Genomic DNA, 20,551 nt, shown 5'->3' with positions numbered 1-20,551 from the left:
GAATGACATTTATGATGTTGTCAGTTGTCACCCGGTCTAATGTCAATTCCTACTAGATGTCTGTGTTTCAGAACGATCATTGTCATCCAGAAGACATAATGCAATTTGATGTAAATTTTAAAATTAACATTAGGAGTCACAAAAATTATGTAAATATTTAGAATTCTGCTTTAATGGGTTAGTCGCCTGTAGGATGTTTGTAGGTTTTACTCTAAAGGTGGGTTCCCACTGCCTGATTTCTTCACAGATCCGACCGCGCCAGGCCAGACCACAGGCCGTGGGCACCAGCGCATCCGATAAGGCCTGTGGTCGCCTGCCGAGGTTCGTTCTATCCATCGGAAGTCGGTAAGTTCAAAGGCGCACCGCGACTGCGCCTGTCGGGGCCTGTGCGGGCGCGTCTGCGTATGAACATAATTTATCAAACTAAGTACATTCCAAGTTCCAACAAATTTTTTAGCCAAATCGGTTAAGCCGTTCTTGAGTTTAAATAGTGTAAATAACAAGACACCAGTCCGACACATGCCGTGGGAACGCTCAGTTCAGATCGCGACAGGCGGCAACAGACGCCTGTCGCCTGTGGAGGCATGTCGCGTTAGTGGGCCGTGGAAATCCACCTTAAAGGTTTTACGTTATAATGTTCAACAAGATTTTTAAAAACCTCACGCTCCCCACTCCAACGGGCTCGGAGGTGTGGCTTGAAGGCATGCTAGGTATGCAATAGCTTTACCGCGGCAGTCCCGTGGCAGTCCCCGAGTGCCTCACGTCTTTTTTTTCTATTTTATACTCTGTGACCAAGCTGTCAATGTCCATTGTCAAACTTAAGTGTGAAATTTGAAATTAATTTTTGTGTTTTGCTTGATGAACAAATTAGTTTACACTAGGTTAATTGCTCTTAGGTTTACACCGTTACAGACTTTGATTCACAAAAATTTAATGATTAAAATAAAAAAGCAAAGTTAAGGATAAAAATATTTATTTACGAAAATATTGCCGTGCGAGAGGATTTACTATAAACAGAACAAAATATTGTAAGTAACCAAAAAGAGGTTATGTAACATATTACTTTTAAATTGAAATTTCTGAATGAAAAATTACTGAAGGAAAATTTCTGAATATGATGGCCCAAGCGAATGATGGTTCAGAGAATAAAAATGTATCAGAGGAAGGAAACAAAGTCGTGAAAGATGAAACGAGCCCCTCAGAAGCTGATGCTGAGAATGATATCGAAGTTAATATAGAAGAGAAATACCTTGTGAGTACAAGTACAATATTATGTCCTGACCTAATAAACAAATTTTCGAATTACAGAGAAATGAGGAAATTCATTGAGGATTAACTTTACTAGCTCATACGGCATACCTTATACTATACCTATATCATAACTTCTACTTCTATCGCTTTACTCTCAATGAATATCTACACTATAATTGAAATATTGTCAATTTTACAGTATAGTAATTTTGTAGTAGTAGTAGTACAATAAAGAATTAATAATTACAAATATTGATATAATTCTAATGATTTATAAGACCATGTAGCTTGAAGGATGCACATAGATAATATTATAAATTTATTTTCATTATTACAGATTAGGGATTGTGAAGTATACAGTGATGAATATGATGAATGTACAAGCTTCCGAGCGCGATTTCACCAGTACTTTATATATGGTGAAACACTAGATTGTAACCAGTGGAAAAGAGATTACGATAATTGTTGTAAATGGGTAGAGAATGAGGATAAGAAAGCAGCAGTAAGTTAATTTCATTGTATTTTTCACAGAACTATATCGAGATAGAAGGAAATAGTTCGTCGATTTATATGAGAACCGACCGTGTAATATTTTGCGTAGGTATTTTGACGTCACGCGAGTCTTTTAGTGATGTTCTTAACGTCAAAATAATTAAATAGAAACTAAGTAGGCAGTTAAAACATTTTATGGAATCGAATTGGGAATCGATTTTGACCTTGACAGAATAATGAGAAAAAAATGTATGTTAATTTTTACAAGCTTTTTATTAACTTAAACTTCATTAGTATGCATGTGTATATGAATGTATGTATGTATCAAATCTTGCAATTGAATATTAAAGTAGTTTTACTCAACTTATTGAGCTGAAAGTTTGCATACATGTGCAAGTCAGGTGACAATATAAAATTCTAGTATCATGGTGCTGAGCTAATGATAGAGAGGGAAGGAACTCCTCAACCACTTAACATTATTCGCCGAAACTTTGATGGGCCAGTAAACGTATCTTCGTGAAAATGTATGGAACAAATCAGCCTGTGTTTCGTAGGAAACCAGTTTTTACGACCCGTTGCTTCAATCCATTTATTTTTTCACAAGAGAATATTTCGGAAAACTGAAACAAATTAGTTATATGGTTTAAAATATAATTAGTATAATATAGTAAATATATTTTAAACCATCGATATACTTACCTAACAATAATATTATAGATTAAAAAATAATTATCATTTTTCTGTTTTTAATAGGTATCGATTTGAATCAACTAAGAAATCGGCATTGAAAATCGTGGGGTACAACTCTATAAGCTTATTTTTGACAGAAAAATGAGAAATCAACCTTTACCGCGTTTCGACAGTTTGGAATGTTTTATTTTCATTGCTGGTTTTCAATGCATGTCCAGTCTGGCGTGTAAAATTAAAACCGTAATGGAAAAGTTGCATCATTCCGTTACCATTTACATTAAATTAATACGGAGCACAAAAATAAATTGTTTTGTAAGTAATAACACATATTTTAGGGCAAAAAGTACTTACAGGTGAAAGGAAATATTTTTATTGACACCTTTAACTTTTTTGGTGGCGTTTGCACAGTTAATTATCGAGCACGGGGTCATTTTCTGTTTGCATTAGTACGTCACACACTGAGAGCGGTCAAGAGCGGACTGAGCATCGTGGCGAGCAAAGACGATGATTAATCGTCTTTTCGCCACGCGAGGTACATACACTCTTTCCTTCTATCTCGATATATTTCTGTGGTATTTTTATCATATGTTTTATGTTACAGTTCATTTCAAACTTAATGGCGGTTTGGAAGTTAGTTGCAAGTGCGCACATGTCCCTTAACATCCCACTAATACCTAAAACTTTTTTCTACACATTGGATCGTACAATGTTCCGAGCCGCCATTAAGTTTATATCATACTGTACTACAAAATATCAGATATTTGTAAATGTCAACTCACTCACAAAACCAAGAATAAAATTTTTGCTAATTAAAAATTTACTAAATCACAAGCACTGCCTACCTGTGACACCAAATTCATTGTAAGTCTTTATAGTATTAGCAGTGTTAGGATAAATAAAACTTAATAAAATTCTTTATTAAGTTTGTATATACAATGTTTTAAATTTAATGACATAAGAATTTTTTTGTCATCGCTATTCTAGGTCAAAATATTTCTTATGTCTGTGTAGTATTTCTACCCTTACTAGTATTACTTAGGTAGTTTTATTAATGTTGTTAATGATTTAACCATTTCAGTCTGCGTTAATAAAAAGTGAAAAGGACAGAAGAATGGCAAGATTACGAGCCCATTATAGAAATGATATTTGGAAAAAACGAGACACACCACCCGAAGACTGGTCAGCTCCTCTACCTGAGTGGATGGCTAAGAGGGACGAAAACACATACCTAGCAAAGAGAGCACATGAAATAAGAGAAGGGACGGACAATCAAACTGAAGAGAAAGAAAGTTCCTGCACAATTATGTAAGCCAAATAGAAGAGATAATTTAAAAAAATTATGAAATACTAGCGGTCCGCCCCGGCTTCGCCCGTGGTACATATTAATGTTTTCTCTACATAAGAACCATCCTCGTACTTCAAGGAATATAATAAAAAAAGAATTATCGAAATCGGTTCAGCCGTTCTCGAGTTATGGAATTACAACGAAAAGTGGCATTGATTTTTATATATTAGATAATGTTTTTGCAACCTCCTTCTTGTAAGTTATATTTGTTTTTTTATTATTCTATTGTTATCTTTGGAGGTGGGTACTGCAGTGCTGTGTTTGTCTCTTCTATTTGGTAAATATACAAAACTTAAAAGTAAAGTAGTAAAGTTCTAAACATCTATAAAAAACCAATTAAAATACTAATTTTTATAAATGTTCTGGTTTAAGAAATCAGACTGCCAGTTCTCTTGTTATACCTCTATATTGTGATATGAAGGCATAGGGTAATAACAAATCTTATATGTATGTATAGTTTTAAAAGTTACACAATGTTTGTGTAATTTTGTAGTCATGTTGTGTGTGAATGCCTAGGTACAATGTATTATAAGATAATTATAATATAATTTATTAGTTCTTTTGAGTTTTATTTATTTATAACTAATATTTTTATAGCAAAGTATTATATCATTTATAACAACTAGAATAATAAAAATGTCCGCAGACAATAGGCGCCTATTTTGCTCGAAAGAGAAGAGGATGTGGGGAAACCAGTCAAAACTGAAACCACCCCAGCTCCTAAAACAACAAGATATTCTACACAGGAACTAAAATCAAGCTTATTACTATTATTTTAAGGTCTATTAACTTTACAGTTTATTTAAAATTTTTAATTTTAGCTTTTTGTCAAAATTCAACCTTATTTGTATGCATTAAATTACAATGTCCCCTATGTCGAAATTACAATCACCCTGGGTGGAGTTTGAAAATTGTCCTGAATATTTATTTAATTATTGAGGAGAAATATTTTAAATGAGAAATGATGATTTGTAGTAGAGACTAAGGTAAAGGCTCCTAATACGGCGGTAGTCAAAATCGCTCCCTAAAACGGTGGTATTTCTATTTTCGAGTTTTATTCCTGTTTTATTAATTTTAAGTACACCAAAATGTAAACTATTTATTCCAAATTTATTACTCCATGACTTAACTAACGTTTGCAAGTATAGCACATAGACAACACAACAAGATCAATCAATCTGTGTAACGGCATCGACATGAGAGGTGTTTCCATACAAACGTGAAACAACAAAAGTAAGTACACTAATATTTATAAACTAAGTTTTTCGTATTAATATGCCGTTCAAGTTTGTATTTGTATTGTTTATTGCATTTTCCTACTATTACACTCACTATTTAAATAGCTTGTTTCATATTTGTAAGTCATTTTCTACCCAAAAAATAAGAAATAAAATACCGCCGTAATACGGTACAAATTTTATAGATTAATCCTAATACGGTGGCATAACTCCGAAATAGGAAAACTACTGGGCATGTTTAATTGTTTATAACTTTCATTTTATTTACTTATTGAATTAATTCCAAGATTAGTTGAAATAATTATTAATCTGATAAATTAGAAACCATATTCTGCGGTATGTGTTCTTAATTGGAAATCCAGTTAAATATGAAAACGGTTGAGTACAAAATGTTTGTTTCTTAGAAGGGGTAAAAATAGGAAGGTGTATTTTAATGTATCACAAATCATTTATTTTGTATAACTGTTGATTTGAGTTTTACACATCTGAGCCAAAAAACTGTTATCATTTGATTAAGCATTTACATTCTCTTGTTTATCGAATTTTTGATGGGTCAGAATTAGGATTATTAAAAACACGAGTAATTTTCCTATTACGGTGGTAGATATTTCCAGGTAACTCTGTATTAGGTTATATGATCTCCTATTACGGCCCTAATATAATAGAACTTAAAATTACCAGATTTAGGGTTGCGTAAATAAATAAGAAGTTTTGTGTCTTTTTTTGTGGATTCTTATTTGATATGCGTGTTTTTTTTTCGATAAAACTAAAAGCATAAATGAAACACATTAAAAATGAATCAACGTAATCAAACCAATGGTCAATGAATAAAAAACTTACAATTTACTTTACTAACACATTCCTATTATTTAACAAATATTATTTGTACGGAACTTCAATGAATATAATTTCTGACCCTCCGTTTTAGGAGCCGCCTACCGCAGTATTAGGCTCTGACCAAAATTATACCTCCGTGTTAGGGAAAATCGACCTGACTATTTAAATATTTTTTTAAAATAAGAAATATCATGAAAATAAACATAGACTCAACAGCAATACAAAATTTAAGTTCCACTTTTAACGATAAAGTGGTTTGGCACCTTTACAAAGACTTACAAATGCTTATTTTTGATACTTACTTTCAAATGTTGCGAAATACCTCCGTATTAGGTGCTTTTACCTTAAGTTTTGTTTTGTGAAATTATTTTTTTCATACACTCATTGCTCACATTTAATGACACGAAGCTAGAATTTTGCGTTTAGGAAAAAAACGACAATTTTTCTCTTGAATAACTTATCTATTAAAAAAAACCGCATCAAAATACGTTGCGTAGTTTTAAAGATTTAAGCATACATCTGGACAGAGAAAGTGACTTTGTTTTAAAATACTATGTAGTGATAACACATACAAATATCATACACAGTAAACACAGATAATAGGTACGAATAAAATCATCTCACATATCCTCATGTGAGTAAAAACTAAAATTTGGTACATATTTCAATATGTGCATTATTACTGAATTATTAATTCAATCATTGATTGGAAATATTTTTTCTGACCCAGCAACGAAGTTATCGCTATCGACGTGATAAGGCGCACACAACGGGTGTAATTGCTTACAAATAAGATAGTTTTATCTGTTTATTCGGCCGCTTCGCTCGTGTAATTAGCCACAGTCGAGTGAATTTCTCAGATGAATCGAATCCTCTCCCGTACTTTACCTACTGTGCGATTGCATCTACGAGTGCCAATGGCCAGAAACGCATCTTACCTCATCGAGGACCCCAAATACTCCTTTTTAAAGGACTTGGGACTGGAGAAAACAAATGTCGGCGTGTATAATGGAAAGTGGAAAGCTAATGGACAGGTAAACATTAATTTATACTTTGATTTAATATTTTCGTGTAACGCTTTGAACTAAAAATACAAAATACCCATGTTTTCTTATGATTAATGATAATATTTTTTTTTATTTAATAATTTAAGTGATAAACATATGATTAAACACAGTGATTAAAACCTGTTTTGTTTTATAATTTTTCGAACCATGCTATGCTGAAATCTTTACAGTGTATTAAATTCATTACAATACCTACTGACCTTGGTCGTGAAAATAAATTGGGACAATTGATTAAATAATTCTTATTATCAGATAATAAATTATAATTATCAATCCATTTATATCAGTAGTAACTATGGCTAAGATTTTGAATTCTAAAGTCTAAACTAACAAGAGCTATGTCGATGAAATTATTATTTTTTTAATCCCACTATCTTATCGGTTAAATATCTCCCCTGTAAGGTATTAATAATAGATTTTTAGATCTGGAGATATCTTTACAATAAAGTAAAAAATACCGAACATTAAAAAAGTACATAATAGATAACTATTTCTATATTCTGTAACCGTACTGCTGGTATTTATTTTACATTATTTTATTTACAATTTTAAAATTGTTTAATTTTTTTTAAATTTGCTGTAGTAGGTACGTATATTAGTAGTAGTGTCTAGTGGCGTTTTAGAATTTGCTGAGAATTTCTGCCCCGAGTAGGTGCCAGGTGGTACGCAGTTAAATAAAAAATCATTAAGCTTTTAAACTCCTTTAATTTTAGACCTCCTTTATTTTACGAATACAAGAAGCTTCATGCGAATCCTTTAATAAAGAAGCCCAAGTTAATATCTTCGAATCTCGACTCTATATAAATACCTATTTATATTTCCCAGGTGATCCAATCATTCAGTCCAGCCAACGGCAAGGTAATAGCAGAAGTACAGAGCGCTACATCGTCAGACTACGAGTCATGCGCGCAATCTGCAGAGGCGGCTTGGCGCGAGTGGGCGGAGCTGCCGGCGCCCGCGCGCGGCGAGATTGTGCGACAGATTGGGGACGCGCTGCGGGAGAAGCTGCAGCCGCTGGGGCAGCTGGTGGCGCTGGAAATGGGTGGGTTTGTATATATAGGGTGGGGTTATATACGGTGGGATAAGTTGCACGGAGTTAGGATTAGTATCTACAGCTTCCAATGCTGCAAAACGTAAGTATTCAATGAAGAAGGGCTAAATCAGCCTACTACGAGTCATGCGCGCAATCTGCAGAGGCGGCTTGGCGCGAGTGGGCGGAGCTGTCGGCGCCCGCGCGCGGCGAGATCGTGCGACAGATTGGGGACGCGCTGCGGAAGAAACTGCAGCCGCTGGGACAGCTGGTGGCGCTGGAAATGGGTGGGTTTGTGTTGAAGTAGGGTGGGGTAGGATGCACGTAGTGCCTAGGGCTTCCAATCCTGCAACATGTATTTAATTAAGAAGGGCCACATCAGCTGCCGTATCTAAGATAATATTATCGTATACGACTACGATTACAACGCCTACACGAGTAGGGCAGTTACCTGAATTTCGTATTGCCATGTTGAAGGGCGTAGAAAAGAACATCTTAGTGAAAATTTTTTATTTATTTATTTATTCACTCTTTAGTCCTCAAATGTACAGACATGAGACAATATGAATTAAAACAGATAACACTAGTCAGTCAAAAGACCAATGTAAACATACACTTTGCTGAAAGCATGTACACATCGTTATAACAAAATGACATAGATATTAATTATAGAACTAAGTTTATTGATAAGACATCATAACATATATTCATCTTGACGTTCCTATTTGTATACTAATTCTAAATATATCTAGGTACCATTAGTTTTTGATATCATCTGTTTGTTAATTGAAATGTACATATAAACTGCATAAACAACAATTGCTCTATGTATTTATCAGTAAATAAATAATGGAACGAGGAGCAAATCATTATGTACCTAGGTACTCTCTGAACATGTAGGTAGCTACGTAAGAAGGCATTGCACTTTGGAAACTATATTTAACATTGCATACAGTTTATTTGCACACATTATTATTTCTCCTTGTTACCAATTTAGAAGTTGCTTATTACATACTATGATAAATAAATATTTAAATCTTAACGAAAAAATATTTTTTTCGATCGTTTTGAATTCATTCATTCAGTATCATTTAAAATAAAGTTATAAATTTTTTTTCATAATTTACGCACTCTTTGTCTACAAAAAAAAATACATTTTATTTAACTCCTAATTTTAAAACTTTAACGTTCATTAATTATTTTCCACACAATATTAGCTAATCTACAAAAAATTCCAGGTAAAATCCTCCCCGAAGCGATCGGCGAGGTAGTAGAATACATTCACGTGTGTGACCTCGCGCTAGGTCTATCCCGGACGCTCCCGGGAACAATCTTCCCGTCAGAGCGTCCCGGACACGTGCTCATCGAGAAGTGGAACCCACTGGGCGCTATTGGCATCATCACGGCGTTTAACTTCCCCGTGGCTGTGTTTGGATGGAACAGCGCTATTGCTATGGTAATATTAGCTTGTTTTGACTTAAACTTTCTGTGTTCAAATGCTGGGTTATTTTGCACTTAACATATTGATTGTCTTTCTAACTAAAACCTTTCCAAATAGTTAATTCCAGAATTGATACATTGATAGTACCTACTCTCATCTCTCGTGAGTAGGTAAGCATAATCACGATTACACAATGACTATAAGTACCTAACAGAGTCTATTTTATTTTACCAATGTTTGATAAATTGAAATTTGTAATTCAAAATTTGCATCTATGTCAAAAACTATTAAAGTGATAGATCCAGAAAAGCACGTATAAAAATATCGTACCAAAACCTTATAGGTCTGTGGAGACGTGAGCGTATGGAAGCCATCAGACACCACGCCCCTTACAGCTGTGGCCGTCACTAAAATTGTGGAGAGTGTTCTGGTCAAGAACAACATCCCTGGAGCTGTGGCTTCTCTGTGTGTGGGCGGGAAGGACATTGGACAACAGCTGGTGCAAGACCCCAGGATGAAACTGGTTTCTTTTACTGGCAGTACTGCTGTTGGACAACAGGTAGGTTTATAATTTTATGCTTGTTCATGCGAATATATAATTCGGTTGAGTCAAATATACCAATTTGATCCAAAGAGTAAAGGAACTTTTAACTGTCGCTTTCGAATTTAATGTAGCTAATTAATGAAATTTTTATGAGGCAATTAATGTTTGAAAAATGTTAATATGTAGTACTTTTATCGTGCACGCACACCACGTTGCAGATACCTCTTGTCTCTAAGAATTCAACAGTGTTTTTAGTGTCTGGTTTTTATTGTGTTTCCATACCTACATAAAAGTAAACATTTGAAATTATGAAAAAGTATGTATAAGATTTTTCCAATCCTTTTTTGAATTCCGACGCGATTGGCTGAATTGCGTCTCTTACTCTATCAAAAATACTGTCATACCTAATCGAAGCCATATAATTTATAATTTTAAATGTCTTAATTCAGGTGGGCGTAGAAGTGCAGAAGCGTTTCGGTCGCCACCTCCTCGAGTTGGGCGGGAACAACGCGATCGTAGTCAACTCGGACGCAAATCTGCAGTTGTTGTTGAACGCGGCATTATTCGCGTGTGCGGGAACTGCGGGACAGAGGTGCACTACTACGAGACGACTGTTGATACATAAAAAGGTGTGTATTTTTTTGGAGACAATTATGCATAAAATGAATTAAAGTTGTCTTAAATTATTGGTCCTTTTCATCTGACTTCAAAAAAAGCAGGTTAAGCAACGCTTGACAAGGTTATGAATTGGATGGGTGGCCTTAATTTTTACAGTTGTTCTTAGCTTATTTGTTCAGAAATGTTTGTGTGTGAAAGAGATTGGAAATAAATAATTAATTAGAATTTAATGTTTTAGTAAATAATTTTTATTTTATTTATTAATTCTCTAGCTGTACTCATATACTTTTTTTTAGTTTTGGTTATTATAAAAATTAATTATGCTTCAACAGGTATACGGTGAAGTGGTATCCAAGCTAAAGAAGGCATTTGCAAGCGTAGTGAGCAGAATCGGCGACCCGCTAGAGAGCGAGACGTTGATCGGTCCGCTGCACACGTCCGCTGCTGTTGACGCCTACTTGAAGACTGTGGAGGAAGCTAAGAAACAGGGCGGTACTGTGGAGTTTGGTGGAAAGGTACGAAAGCAACTTTTTTTTCAAAATTCTTGCCTGTAAAAAAATCTTCGTAATATACTTATTTATATACTTCTTTTCTACAAAATTTTGTAGAAAATACCAGTTGGTTTTTACATGAGGCACAGAGGTACAAATCATTTCACACATTTTATTTAATGAATTGTTACCGAAACCTGTTAACTAAATTGGGATTTTGCTGACTTGGGATGTCTTACATGAAAAAAGTAGCATTCGTCAAAAAGAGCTTCGAGATTTTTTTCTTATAAAATACATTAATATCACATTAATTACAAGCATATCAATTTATAATAAAATTTAAAACCCTTATTCTTGTGATTTCTAGGTCATCAAACGCGAAGGTTTCTTCGTAGAGCCGACCATAATCACGGGTCTACCCCACGACTCGCCGCTCGTCAAATCTGAATGTTTTGCTCCTATCGTGTACTGTATTGAGATTCCTGACTTAGATACTGGTATTAAGTATAACAATGAAGTGGAACAGGGGCTGTCGTCTAGCTTGTTCACTGAGAACTTGGCTGATGTATTCAAGGTATGTTCATAATATTTTTTTTTAATTTTGAGGCTAGTTGAATATTAATACTTATAATGTTATTAAGAGTATCTAACATTTAAACTTTTTTTTTGCTTATTGTATTTCAATTTACTAAGGAATTAAAATTGATATGTCGATAAAATTGTCTGTCTTGCGAAAATTCGAGTTACATTAGGTACAACACTGATTATTTTTTTTATTCATAAAAGGCACCTTACAGCTGTTATTAAGATAAATTATACAAATTACATATAAAAACGCCAATTACAAGGCACACCAATTGGAATGCATTATCATTTATGTTATGAACGAAACGTCGCTCTCATGAATTTAACTTGTTTCTGACTTCCCGTGAGTACTTCAAATTATGCTCCAACAAAAAAATACTGTCATTTTACTGAATACTAATTTATATCCCACAGTGGATAGGCCCGCTCGGTTCAGACTGCGGTATAGTAAACGTGAACATCCCGACCAACGGCGCGGAAGTGGGCGGGGCGTTCGGCGGCGAGAAGGCCACGGGCGGCGGCCGAGAGTGCGGGTCTGACTCGTGGAAGAATTATATGAGACGCTCCACTGTTACCATTAATTATTCTGGTGCTATTAAATTGGCGCAGAATATCAAGTTTGGCGATGAGTAGGGATTTGTTGAAGTGACGTTTGAAAAAGTTTGCGGATGAGTGTTAATGTACAATTAAGAGAAGAGTGATTGATCAATATAAGAAATAGCTGTATTTATAATACAAAATATATAAGAATAGAAAAAAAGACGCGTGGCATTCGGGGACTGCCGCGGTAGAGCTATTGCATGCTATGCCTTCAAACCACACCTCCGTGCCCGCCGGAGTGGGGAGCGTGAGGTTTTTTTCGTTACGGAATTTCTGGATTCGGTCCCCGCGCTCAAGGCCCGCGATAGAAGCTGTGCAATAGCTAAAAAATATATATATTCTTTAAATAAATATATATTTTTACAAATTTACTGTGAATACATTTGAAAAGTTTCCTAAGCATTGAATACCATACTTCTCAAATGAGAAGCAATAAATTCAGATGCAAATAAAGATACATATCGTATTATAGAATATTTTGTTTCCAAATCCAATTTTTTTTTGTATAGCTGTTTATTTTGTAGTTTATATCATTTTTTTAAGATAAGTAGATATCTTTCTAAGAAAGTATGTTATCATAAACAAATCATGAATTCATTGTGCATGTATATAATCTAATATATAAAAATCAATGCCACTTTTCGTTGTAATTCCATAACTCGAGAACGGCTGAACCGATTTCGATAATTCTTTTTTTATTATATTCCTTGAAGTACGAGGATGGTTCTTATGTAGAGAAAACGTTAATATGTACCACGGGCGAAGCCGAGGCGGACCGCTAGTTCTTTATAAATATTGTTAAAATAATAGTCCAACAAGTGAAATAGTAATAAGAATATTTAGCAAGTAAGAAATCACAATAATTACTCAATTCTACTCTAAATTAAAAGAAAACTGCAATACAAATTTCATATAAGAACTTTATTTTTAAAATATATTTCATGTACAACACAAAAGTGGTTTTATTTCATTGATCTTAAAAATTCCATTACTTCTGAATTAAGAATGATGTAACCTCCAAAGATCTACAGCAATATCCTTTGACTGATGTTTATGGAATTTATACATGGATTGCAAATTGTATCTAAGTTCCGCCACTACACTGCCTTTAACACCCCATTCTTTGATTTTCTTTTGAATGTGAGATCTGTAAAAAAATATATTTGAAAATTTAAAAAAATATATTATAGTCGTTGTTTGACAGGCATGGTTTAATAAAGAGGCTCTGCTAAATATTGAGCCGATTGATAAGATACACTAGCAACATAAGCATTAGCAGTAGAAAACTAGGACACTTTGGTAAAATAAAAATTAAAAACGACGTGTGGCACTCGGGGACTGCCGCGGTAAAGCTATTGCATAGCATGCCTTCAAACCACACCTTCGTCGAAGTGGGGAGCGTGAGGTTTTTTCGTTACGGAATTTCTCGATTCGGTCCCCGTGCTCAAGGCCCGCGATAGAAGCTATGCAATAGCTTAATAAACTAATTACTAATCTCTCATACCTAGTTGTAGATTTATGCATGGAATAGACACTATCGCTACTTAGATCCAATCCCATTTTGAGGAACTTCATATCTATTCCTGCATTGTTCTTTGTGCCAAAGGGTGGATTCATTAATACTGTGTCAAAGTAGTTTTTCCATCTGAAACAAATTTATACATATCTATATAAATAAATTATTTTCAATTTACAATTTAAGTATGATAAATTACTAGCTGTGCTTTGCGGTTTCACCCGCGTGACTCCGCTCCTGTTGGTCTTAGCGTATATAGCCTATAGCCTTCCTCGATAAATGGGCTATCTAACACCGAAATAATTTTTCAAAGCGGACCGGTAGTTCCTGAGATAAGATTTTACAAAAACACAACATACTATTTCTCCTTGTAAAGAATAGGCTAATTATTACAATTTAAAATTTTAAGTTAACATTCAAGTGACTTCTATAAATGTACCTATACATATCGGAATTGAGAAAATCACACTGAAGTATATCAACATTGTCAATTTCCATATCTTCAATATTTTCAGAAAGCACATCTAAAGCATCATCATCAATGTCCACAGATAAGACAGCCCCTGCACCAAGCATTGAGGCTCCTATAGATAGCATCCCTGGTCCACAACCAGCATCCAATATCAGTTTATTTTCTAGAGCTTCAAATTGAGTCTGAAAACCAAAAATTGCATCAATTTGTGAACAGGCATATTACATGTACATGTTTTTGTATACAAATTTTAAAAATAAATGTTCTAACAAAACTAATATACTTACTACAGTAGATAATCATGTAAAGTATTTTGAGTTCCCATTAATCAAGTAAATAGTTACCTGAATTGTATATAGAGCCACTGCAGCAATATGTGCCGGAGTTTCATATTGTTCAAATTCAACTTTAGGCTTAGAAAACCCTGATAACGACATCAAATGTCCCTCCAACGTCTTTAATTTCATAGTGGCTGACATGATTACTTGTTATCAAATCTGGGCAACACTGGTAATATTTGATTGCCAAAAGAGGAATCCTGAGACACAAAATATCCACAGGATGTTGCGTTTGCGTGTTGTAAAGCTGCCCTGTGGCTTGTATTAACTATGTTTGCCTCTGGTAGTTGAGGAAAGCCCTATAAAAAAAAATAGTCATGAATATTAATTAAATTAAATTTTATTTATTTATTTTCTCATCCCAAATGAACAATCATTACATACCTACATTGTTAATCTATATATATCTTAATATTAACATTTATGAGAGACTGGTGCCCGCGATAAGTATAAAATACTTGTGTTACGGGTCACCAGGCCCCCAAGCATTAACAATCACATCTATGTATAATCTCATCATCTTGTGTATGTGTGTTTGCATAAATTATCTACTAATAGTATTACACAAAATAGGGATCATACTTACAGCAGTTGCCGATAGTGGTGGTATTGAACACATAGGCAACTGGCTTACGGGATTCGGTTGTGTTAGAGATATTGTGGTGGCAGTGAGTGGAGCTACAGCACCTTGTTTCAATAGCATCTGCTTTTTCAATTGTAGTTCCTCCAAAATTTTTCTATTTGTTAACTCTGTAGCATATAGATACATAAATTAATGACAATTTAATTCAGTTAAAAATATTCCATTTAATAAAATAATTCTCGAATTCAATTGTAACCTCTTTGTGCATTTGGCTGAGGAAACGCCATCTAATTATTGGCTTAGTAAGATATGTCAATTACAAGAATTAATTATGCTCTCGAAGTAAAATTGCTTGATTTAATGTAAAATAATCATAAATTGTAAAAATATTGGATTTTTTAGTTATTGTTTACTAAGTCGAAATTTGACATTGACAGTTGGCGTCTTGCCAATGCCAATGACCCGGGCGTTTCATTAAACGCACGGTAAGTCGTATATTCAAGTACTACTTACGCTAAATAAAATAACAGATTCAAAGTTAATATAGAATTATAAAGAATATTATAAATATCTATTATAAGTATATTCTTTTGTAATTGGTGTACATAGTTACATAAAAAAAATATAGGTACCTGCCGAATTGATAACCTACTCCTTTTTTTTTGAAGTCGGTTAAAAAGAGGTATGTTTTGTTCGTTTTGTTGTAGTTGTTTTTCTCTTAGATTACAAGATTTATAAATAAATAAACAGACTTTTTAATTTATTTGTGTTCTTTTTCTTGGTTTTAAAATGATATAGTTACCCCAGTAAATTAAATTTTGAAAATTAAAAGCAGGAAGTGTTTTTATTTTTTATTAAAGACCTTAAAGCCTAAAATGAGCTACAATTCTTCCATTTAAGTACAATACCACAAAATTCTCCATAGATTTTGAGATATTATATTTGATGCAATGAGTAGCCCCAACCATATTTTTAGGGTTCCAAAACACAAAAGGAAGAACAGAAAGAACCCTTATAGGATCAATTTGTTGTCCGTCTGTCCCTTTATCTCAGGAATACGTGCTGTTAGCTTGTAAGCTGGTATCATGCTTAAATTCATATCGACTGCGGTCCCTTGAAGCAGTGAAAAAATTAAACTACTAGCCTAATTGGGTTTTGATTCCTTGCGACATGTGCGAATTTCGCAAAAATGTTTGATTGTGTTGGTTTAGTTTGATTTTTCCACATCTTCAAAAGACGGTAGACTTTAGTATTCAGTATTAATTTCAGCTTGATACCGTCACGCGTTCCTGAGAACTGTTTGGGTCTTTTTAGACAGACAGGCAGACGGACGCACAACAAAGTGATTCTTTAAGGATTTCCTTTTTTCCTCGAGTTTCGAAGACCGGGATATGACTTTGGGTATAGTTGCTACTTTGCTAGTTACACAATAAACATTTTTGTTGCCCCACCCTGAGCCCATGCCTAGCTAGCTACGCCCACGATTCAGAGCATCGTTTTTTTATGAGTATCCTGAAGGTGTTATAGGTATGCAAATAATACTTAATATTGTTTAATCAACCAATAGTTACAGTTGCCGCGTCGGTTCTAGATCGCTCGGCAAAAGTGGAGAGGGTATGCGCAGTATTCAATTTTAAGGTAGAGAGACCTTCCGACCTTGAAGAATGAAGACGTGCGGAGTGAGGGGGGTGGGTGTGCGCCGACGGCGACTCGTTATTGGTAGGTTAGCCGTTCATCTATTCCCGCGCTTTGTGCACGCGTCTCTTGCCTCTTGAGTACTGTTGCGCACAGCTTGTATTATCGCGACTAATACGTAGAAGAAAAAATGAAAATGGTTAAAAATAAAATTTTAAAACGGCAAGCTAGAAAAATGGTTTATGACGTGAATAATTTTCGTGTGATTTTACGTAATAAATATAATAACTGTTTACTTTTGTTTTTAAATTTTTCTTAATTTACCTACTTGCAAGATAAATTACAAGTAAAAACTAGTGTTATCAACTTATCATAAACTAGCTTTTACCCGCGGCTTCGCCCGCTTTTATTAGCCTATATCCGTCTCCAGGGTCCCAACTTTCTCTGTATCAAAATTCATCAAAATCGGTTTTGCCATTTAGGCGTGAAGATATAACAGACAAACAAACTCACTTTCACTTTTATAATATTAGTGTGTTAATTACTAAAGTTCAAAAAAACGAAATAAAAAATGCTTAATAACACGCTAAGAATTTCCGTGCACGATTGTACACATGCGCAGACTGCCCCCACTACTTTCCTCGACCGATCTAGAATCAACGCGTGAAGCATAATTCGGAATTACCTAACTCACCTTTATACTTATGTCAACATATTTTTTTTTCGGAACAACCTTAAAAAACTGGACTTCTTTCTGTAAATTGCAACGGCAAAAAATAAAACAATACAATTTATGCTAATTAATTAGAAACTAACAAGGTAATTATGAATCGTTCGCAACATTTCCATTAAAATGCAGTTTCTTCATTCAATTGTACCCAATAATATATCATAGCAGAGTATACAAACAAACAGGAGCCAGGATGTTGAAATAAAAAGCAGTAGTATATAAAAGCATTTATTTTAAAACAATGTAGGTAATATACTTTCTGATTCTTGGCAAAACAGTCTCACATAAGCAAGTCAACATTTGGCCTCTCTTAAGAATAAACATAAATCTATAAATATGTGCTGCCACAACTCGCAAATTATGAACAGTAAAATATCAGATAAATAACGATATAAAACGTTGTAATTGATTTGTCTACATTGTAATCAACATTGCATCGTTATTGAGCAATCTTAACATTGAATCATAGTTGTAAATAACTCTAAAAAAAAAAAGAATAAACATTACTAGAATTGACTCACAATATTAGCAATATATAAAAAAATCCATCTACCGTATTTCAATAATATTTTCGTCACATGCAGACATTACAGTCCACAATGGGTTTGTGATTATCATATCGATAAAATTTGAGAATAAATGCACAACAAAAATAGAATTCAAGTCGCCTTTGTCTTTTAGAATTACAAAAATATTTATGTAACAATTTAGAAATAATTATAACAGTTTTCTTATAAACAATTTGGAATAATATTGCACGAGCTCAAAGCTAAATCAGTATGTGCATCTTTAAAAATACTATAAATATACCAACAAACCAACACAAGTCATCATAACTCCCCGAATCTGACTCGAATCTCACATAACATGTCTTTGGACGACTGGCGCGTCGACGTCAACCCTAACCTTATCAAAACCATCTCGCATCCCATGTGACATATATTATTATCACACTCGTATAAAAATCACTTACAAAGACTTTCCTAGCTACTTTTACAAACCCTGTGATGGTGCCGACCTACACGATACACATACCATCGCACGATGTAATCGCTCCAAGTTTTACATTGTCTTAGACAATCATTACAAATATATTTACAAAATTTTAACAATTAAATCACCTACGATAACATCGAAATTAATTTCCTAATAATTTTTGGAAGATAAATTTATATAATTTTTTAAAAATTTCCTAGGACTTATCGATTAAAACGTATCATCTAAACTAGTATTGCGGAGCGATTACATCGTGTGAAACCATATCACATTCAAAGTGTTGATTTGTTTCGAATAATTAATATTTTCACAGCACAGGAACAAACGCATTCTGGACTAAATAAAATCTGAAAAATGATAACAACATTTTTTTAAGACTAGCACATAATTTTGGCACAACACAGCGCCCGCGCGGGCGCAGTGGCTTCGTCGTTGATCTTATATACAGTTCACAGATTTATTGCTCAGTGAGATATATGAGATAATATATCTATTCTATATAATAATAGACTTTATAACAAGGGTTTCACAAACATACTCTATCAAAATGTTTTAGAAATCCCGTCGTATTTTACAATTTACAAAGCGTATGTAAGCAATAGCGTTTTCAATAATATTTTGTGCCCAATGTGTCACGTTCGATGTATCGTCGCTAATTTATTCATGAAACCCTACACAGTGATTGATCATATCCCTCACTGTCGTCGCGGACAGCTGCCGTCACTATCGTAAAATGCAAAATAAAGTATATAATATTGAGTAAAAAAAATGATTATAAATAATTAAAAACTTATTTGAGTAAATAAATTCTCTTGTTCCATTGCTCATTCAGTGCTTCGATAGCGGGGTGTAAAAATAAGTGCAGCAAACGAGCGGTACGTAAATAACTATCCTGTGGTTGAGGTTCGAGTGTGTCGGAACAGTACGCAGTGGAATCGTGTCGCGTTTATTTTTACACCCCGCCGCATTGAGTATTATACCGCAACAACATTCTTATATCCGAACAGTACATACCTAACACTTTCCCTGTATAAATATATTAATATAGTCTTGTAAAAGAAACGATTGAAACCTCATAGGTCGATGGCCCTGCGCGAGAGCATTAGGTTACAATATTGCTACGAGTTAACTTATCATTTGGCACTAAATTAACATATTGCATCTCGAGCATTCGTCGCAAGTATTTAGGTTTACGTTCGATTCGACGACGATTCAATAAATTACAAATTACAATAAACATACGCTCACGTGTATTTCTTAACGACATAAACTTCATCGGGTCGATATTGTAGATAAATGTGAACATTGGAAATAAAAACATCAGAACACTCGCATCTTTGAGCAAATCTTTCGAGCCACTGCCTCGCCCTCGTCGCCGACAGAGGGACGGGCCGGTATGGCTGAACACAAATAATAACATACTCGAAAAATAACAATAGACAAGACGTTCGGCAAGTAAAAATTTGGCAAAATTGAGCATTTAGACTTTGAATTGGCATCGTAAAGTATTACATTTCAATAAGAATCACTACGCAGCGTTGAGTGACATCTAGAATATTCTAATTCTGGTAACTGTAACTTATACATACGTGCCCGCGCTCCGACGAGCGGCGCGGAGTGCGGGCGCTAGTCGCGTGCAAACCGTGCACTGTGATAACGGAAACAGACCAAATATGTGCTCAACGACTAGTGTTAGAATATGCATTAATAACGTCATTATCATTAGTAGTAATAGACTAAATATAATTTTACAATTGGTTTATAACAAATTGACTAATATAACTTTCTTATCGCAATAGATAAAGCTTAATATTTTTATTTATTCTAAAATAGAAAGTAACGTTTAATAAGAAGCTATAATGTACTAAATAAGAGATCATAATCGTAGTGGCTTTCATAGGCAACTAATTTGGTTTAGCGTTGTATTTTATTTACAATTTTTTTATTATTTGTTCACTGATTTACAACAAATCGAACATACGTCATTTAGCCAAGGACCTTTACCTTAACTTTTTAATATATATAGTAGTTATTATTGAACTTCCCCTGCAC

The 20,551-nt window shown here is 34.1% G+C and overlaps 4 protein-coding genes and 1 long non-coding RNA gene across 5 annotated transcripts; 2 read left to right on the top strand and 3 right to left on the bottom strand.

Moving 5' to 3' along the window:
• The first annotated feature begins 912 nt into the window (after window positions 1-912).
• Window positions 913-4,336, top strand: LOC123691120 (UPF0545 protein C22orf39 homolog). Its single transcript, XM_045635358.1, has 4 exons — window positions 913-1,252; window positions 1,589-1,753; window positions 3,512-3,779; window positions 3,949-4,336. The coding sequence occupies exons 1-3, from the start codon at window positions 1,115-1,117 to the stop codon at window positions 3,740-3,742; spliced, it is 534 nt and encodes a 177-aa protein (XP_045491314.1). The 5' UTR covers window positions 913-1,114; the 3' UTR covers window positions 3,743-3,779; window positions 3,949-4,336.
• Window positions 1,998-2,982, bottom strand: LOC123691122. The gene is made up of 2 exons (XR_006751360.1): window positions 2,785-2,982; window positions 1,998-2,363 (listed from the first exon to the last, which is right to left on the bottom strand). It is a non-coding gene; the product is annotated as an uncharacterized LOC123691122 (long non-coding RNA).
• Window positions 4,337-6,616: 2,280 nt separating the features above from the next.
• Window positions 6,617-12,444, top strand: LOC123691117 (putative aldehyde dehydrogenase family 7 member A1 homolog). Its single transcript, XM_045635356.1, has 8 exons — window positions 6,617-6,887; window positions 7,746-7,962; window positions 9,189-9,406; window positions 9,735-9,950; window positions 10,385-10,564; window positions 10,886-11,068; window positions 11,412-11,618; window positions 12,044-12,444. The coding sequence occupies exons 1-8, from the start codon at window positions 6,714-6,716 to the stop codon at window positions 12,260-12,262; spliced, it is 1,614 nt and encodes a 537-aa protein (XP_045491312.1). The 5' UTR covers window positions 6,617-6,713; the 3' UTR covers window positions 12,263-12,444.
• Window positions 12,445-13,139: 695 nt separating this feature from the next.
• Window positions 13,140-14,696, bottom strand: LOC123691118 (rRNA N6-adenosine-methyltransferase METTL5). Its single transcript, XM_045635357.1, has 4 exons — window positions 14,562-14,696; window positions 14,185-14,399; window positions 13,734-13,874; window positions 13,140-13,376 (listed from the first exon to the last, which is right to left on the bottom strand). Exons 1-4 carry the CDS (start codon window positions 14,694-14,696, stop codon window positions 13,229-13,231), a joined length of 639 nt encoding a protein of 212 aa, XP_045491313.1. The 3' UTR covers window positions 13,140-13,228.
• A 2-nt stretch (window positions 14,697-14,698) lies between these two features.
• Window positions 14,699-15,581, bottom strand: LOC123691121 (SOSS complex subunit C homolog B). The gene is made up of 3 exons (XM_045635359.1): window positions 15,395-15,581; window positions 15,142-15,305; window positions 14,699-14,854 (listed from the first exon to the last, which is right to left on the bottom strand). Exons 1-3 carry the CDS (start codon window positions 15,423-15,425, stop codon window positions 14,699-14,701), a joined length of 351 nt encoding a protein of 116 aa, XP_045491315.1. The 5' UTR covers window positions 15,426-15,581.
• Window positions 15,582-20,551: the final 4,970 nt, after the last annotated feature.

Source organism: Colias croceus, chromosome 4 (genome assembly GCF_905220415.1).
Source record: "Colias croceus chromosome 4, ilColCroc2.1".
Classification (NCBI taxonomy): domain Eukaryota; kingdom Metazoa; phylum Arthropoda; class Insecta; order Lepidoptera; family Pieridae; genus Colias; species Colias croceus.
Note: the sequence above shows the minus strand (reverse complement) of the source record. Positions and strands in the feature narration are given on the sequence as shown.

What these genes read in the sequence shown, in the direction of transcription:
- LOC123691120 (XM_045635358.1), top strand. Translation starts at nt 1,115, where the DNA reads ATGATGGCCCAAGCGAATGATGGTTCAGAGAATAAAAATGTATCAGAG. An exon ending in ATATAGAAGAGAAATACCTT is followed by an intron (nt 1,253 to 1,588) that starts GTGAGTACAAGT and finishes TCATTATTACAG; the next exon opens with ATTAGGGATTGTGAAGTATA. An exon ending in ATGAGGATAAGAAAGCAGCA is followed by an intron (nt 1,754 to 3,511) that starts GTAAGTTAATTT and finishes TAACCATTTCAG; the next exon opens with TCTGCGTTAATAAAAAGTGA.
- LOC123691117 (XM_045635356.1), top strand. Translation starts at nt 6,714, where the DNA reads ATGAATCGAATCCTCTCCCGTACTTTACCTACTGTGCGATTGCATCTA. An exon ending in AGTGGAAAGCTAATGGACAG is followed by an intron (nt 6,888 to 7,745) that starts GTAAACATTAAT and finishes TATATTTCCCAG; the next exon opens with GTGATCCAATCATTCAGTCC. An exon ending in ACTTGGCTGATGTATTCAAG is followed by an intron (nt 11,619 to 12,043) that starts GTATGTTCATAA and finishes TATATCCCACAG; the next exon opens with TGGATAGGCCCGCTCGGTTC.
- LOC123691118 (XM_045635357.1), bottom strand. Translation starts at nt 14,696, where the DNA reads ATGTCAGCCACTATGAAATTAAAGACGTTGGAGGGACATTTGATGTCG. An exon ending in TGGCTCTATATACAATTCAG is followed by an intron (nt 14,400 to 14,561) that starts GTAACTATTTAC and finishes TTTGGTTTTCAG; the next exon opens with ACTCAATTTGAAGCTCTAGA. An exon ending in ATGCATAAATCTACAACTAG is followed by an intron (nt 13,377 to 13,733) that starts GTATGAGAGATT and finishes ATTTTTTTACAG; the next exon opens with ATCTCACATTCAAAAGAAAA.
- LOC123691121 (XM_045635359.1), bottom strand. Translation starts at nt 15,425, where the DNA reads ATGGCGTTTCCTCAGCCAAATGCACAAAGAG. An exon ending in TCAGCCAAATGCACAAAGAG is followed by an intron (nt 15,306 to 15,394) that starts GTTACAATTGAA and finishes TATATGCTACAG; the next exon opens with AGTTAACAAATAGAAAAATT. An exon ending in CACCACTATCGGCAACTGCT is followed by an intron (nt 14,855 to 15,141) that starts GTAAGTATGATC and finishes TTTTTTTTATAG; the next exon opens with GGCTTTCCTCAACTACCAGA.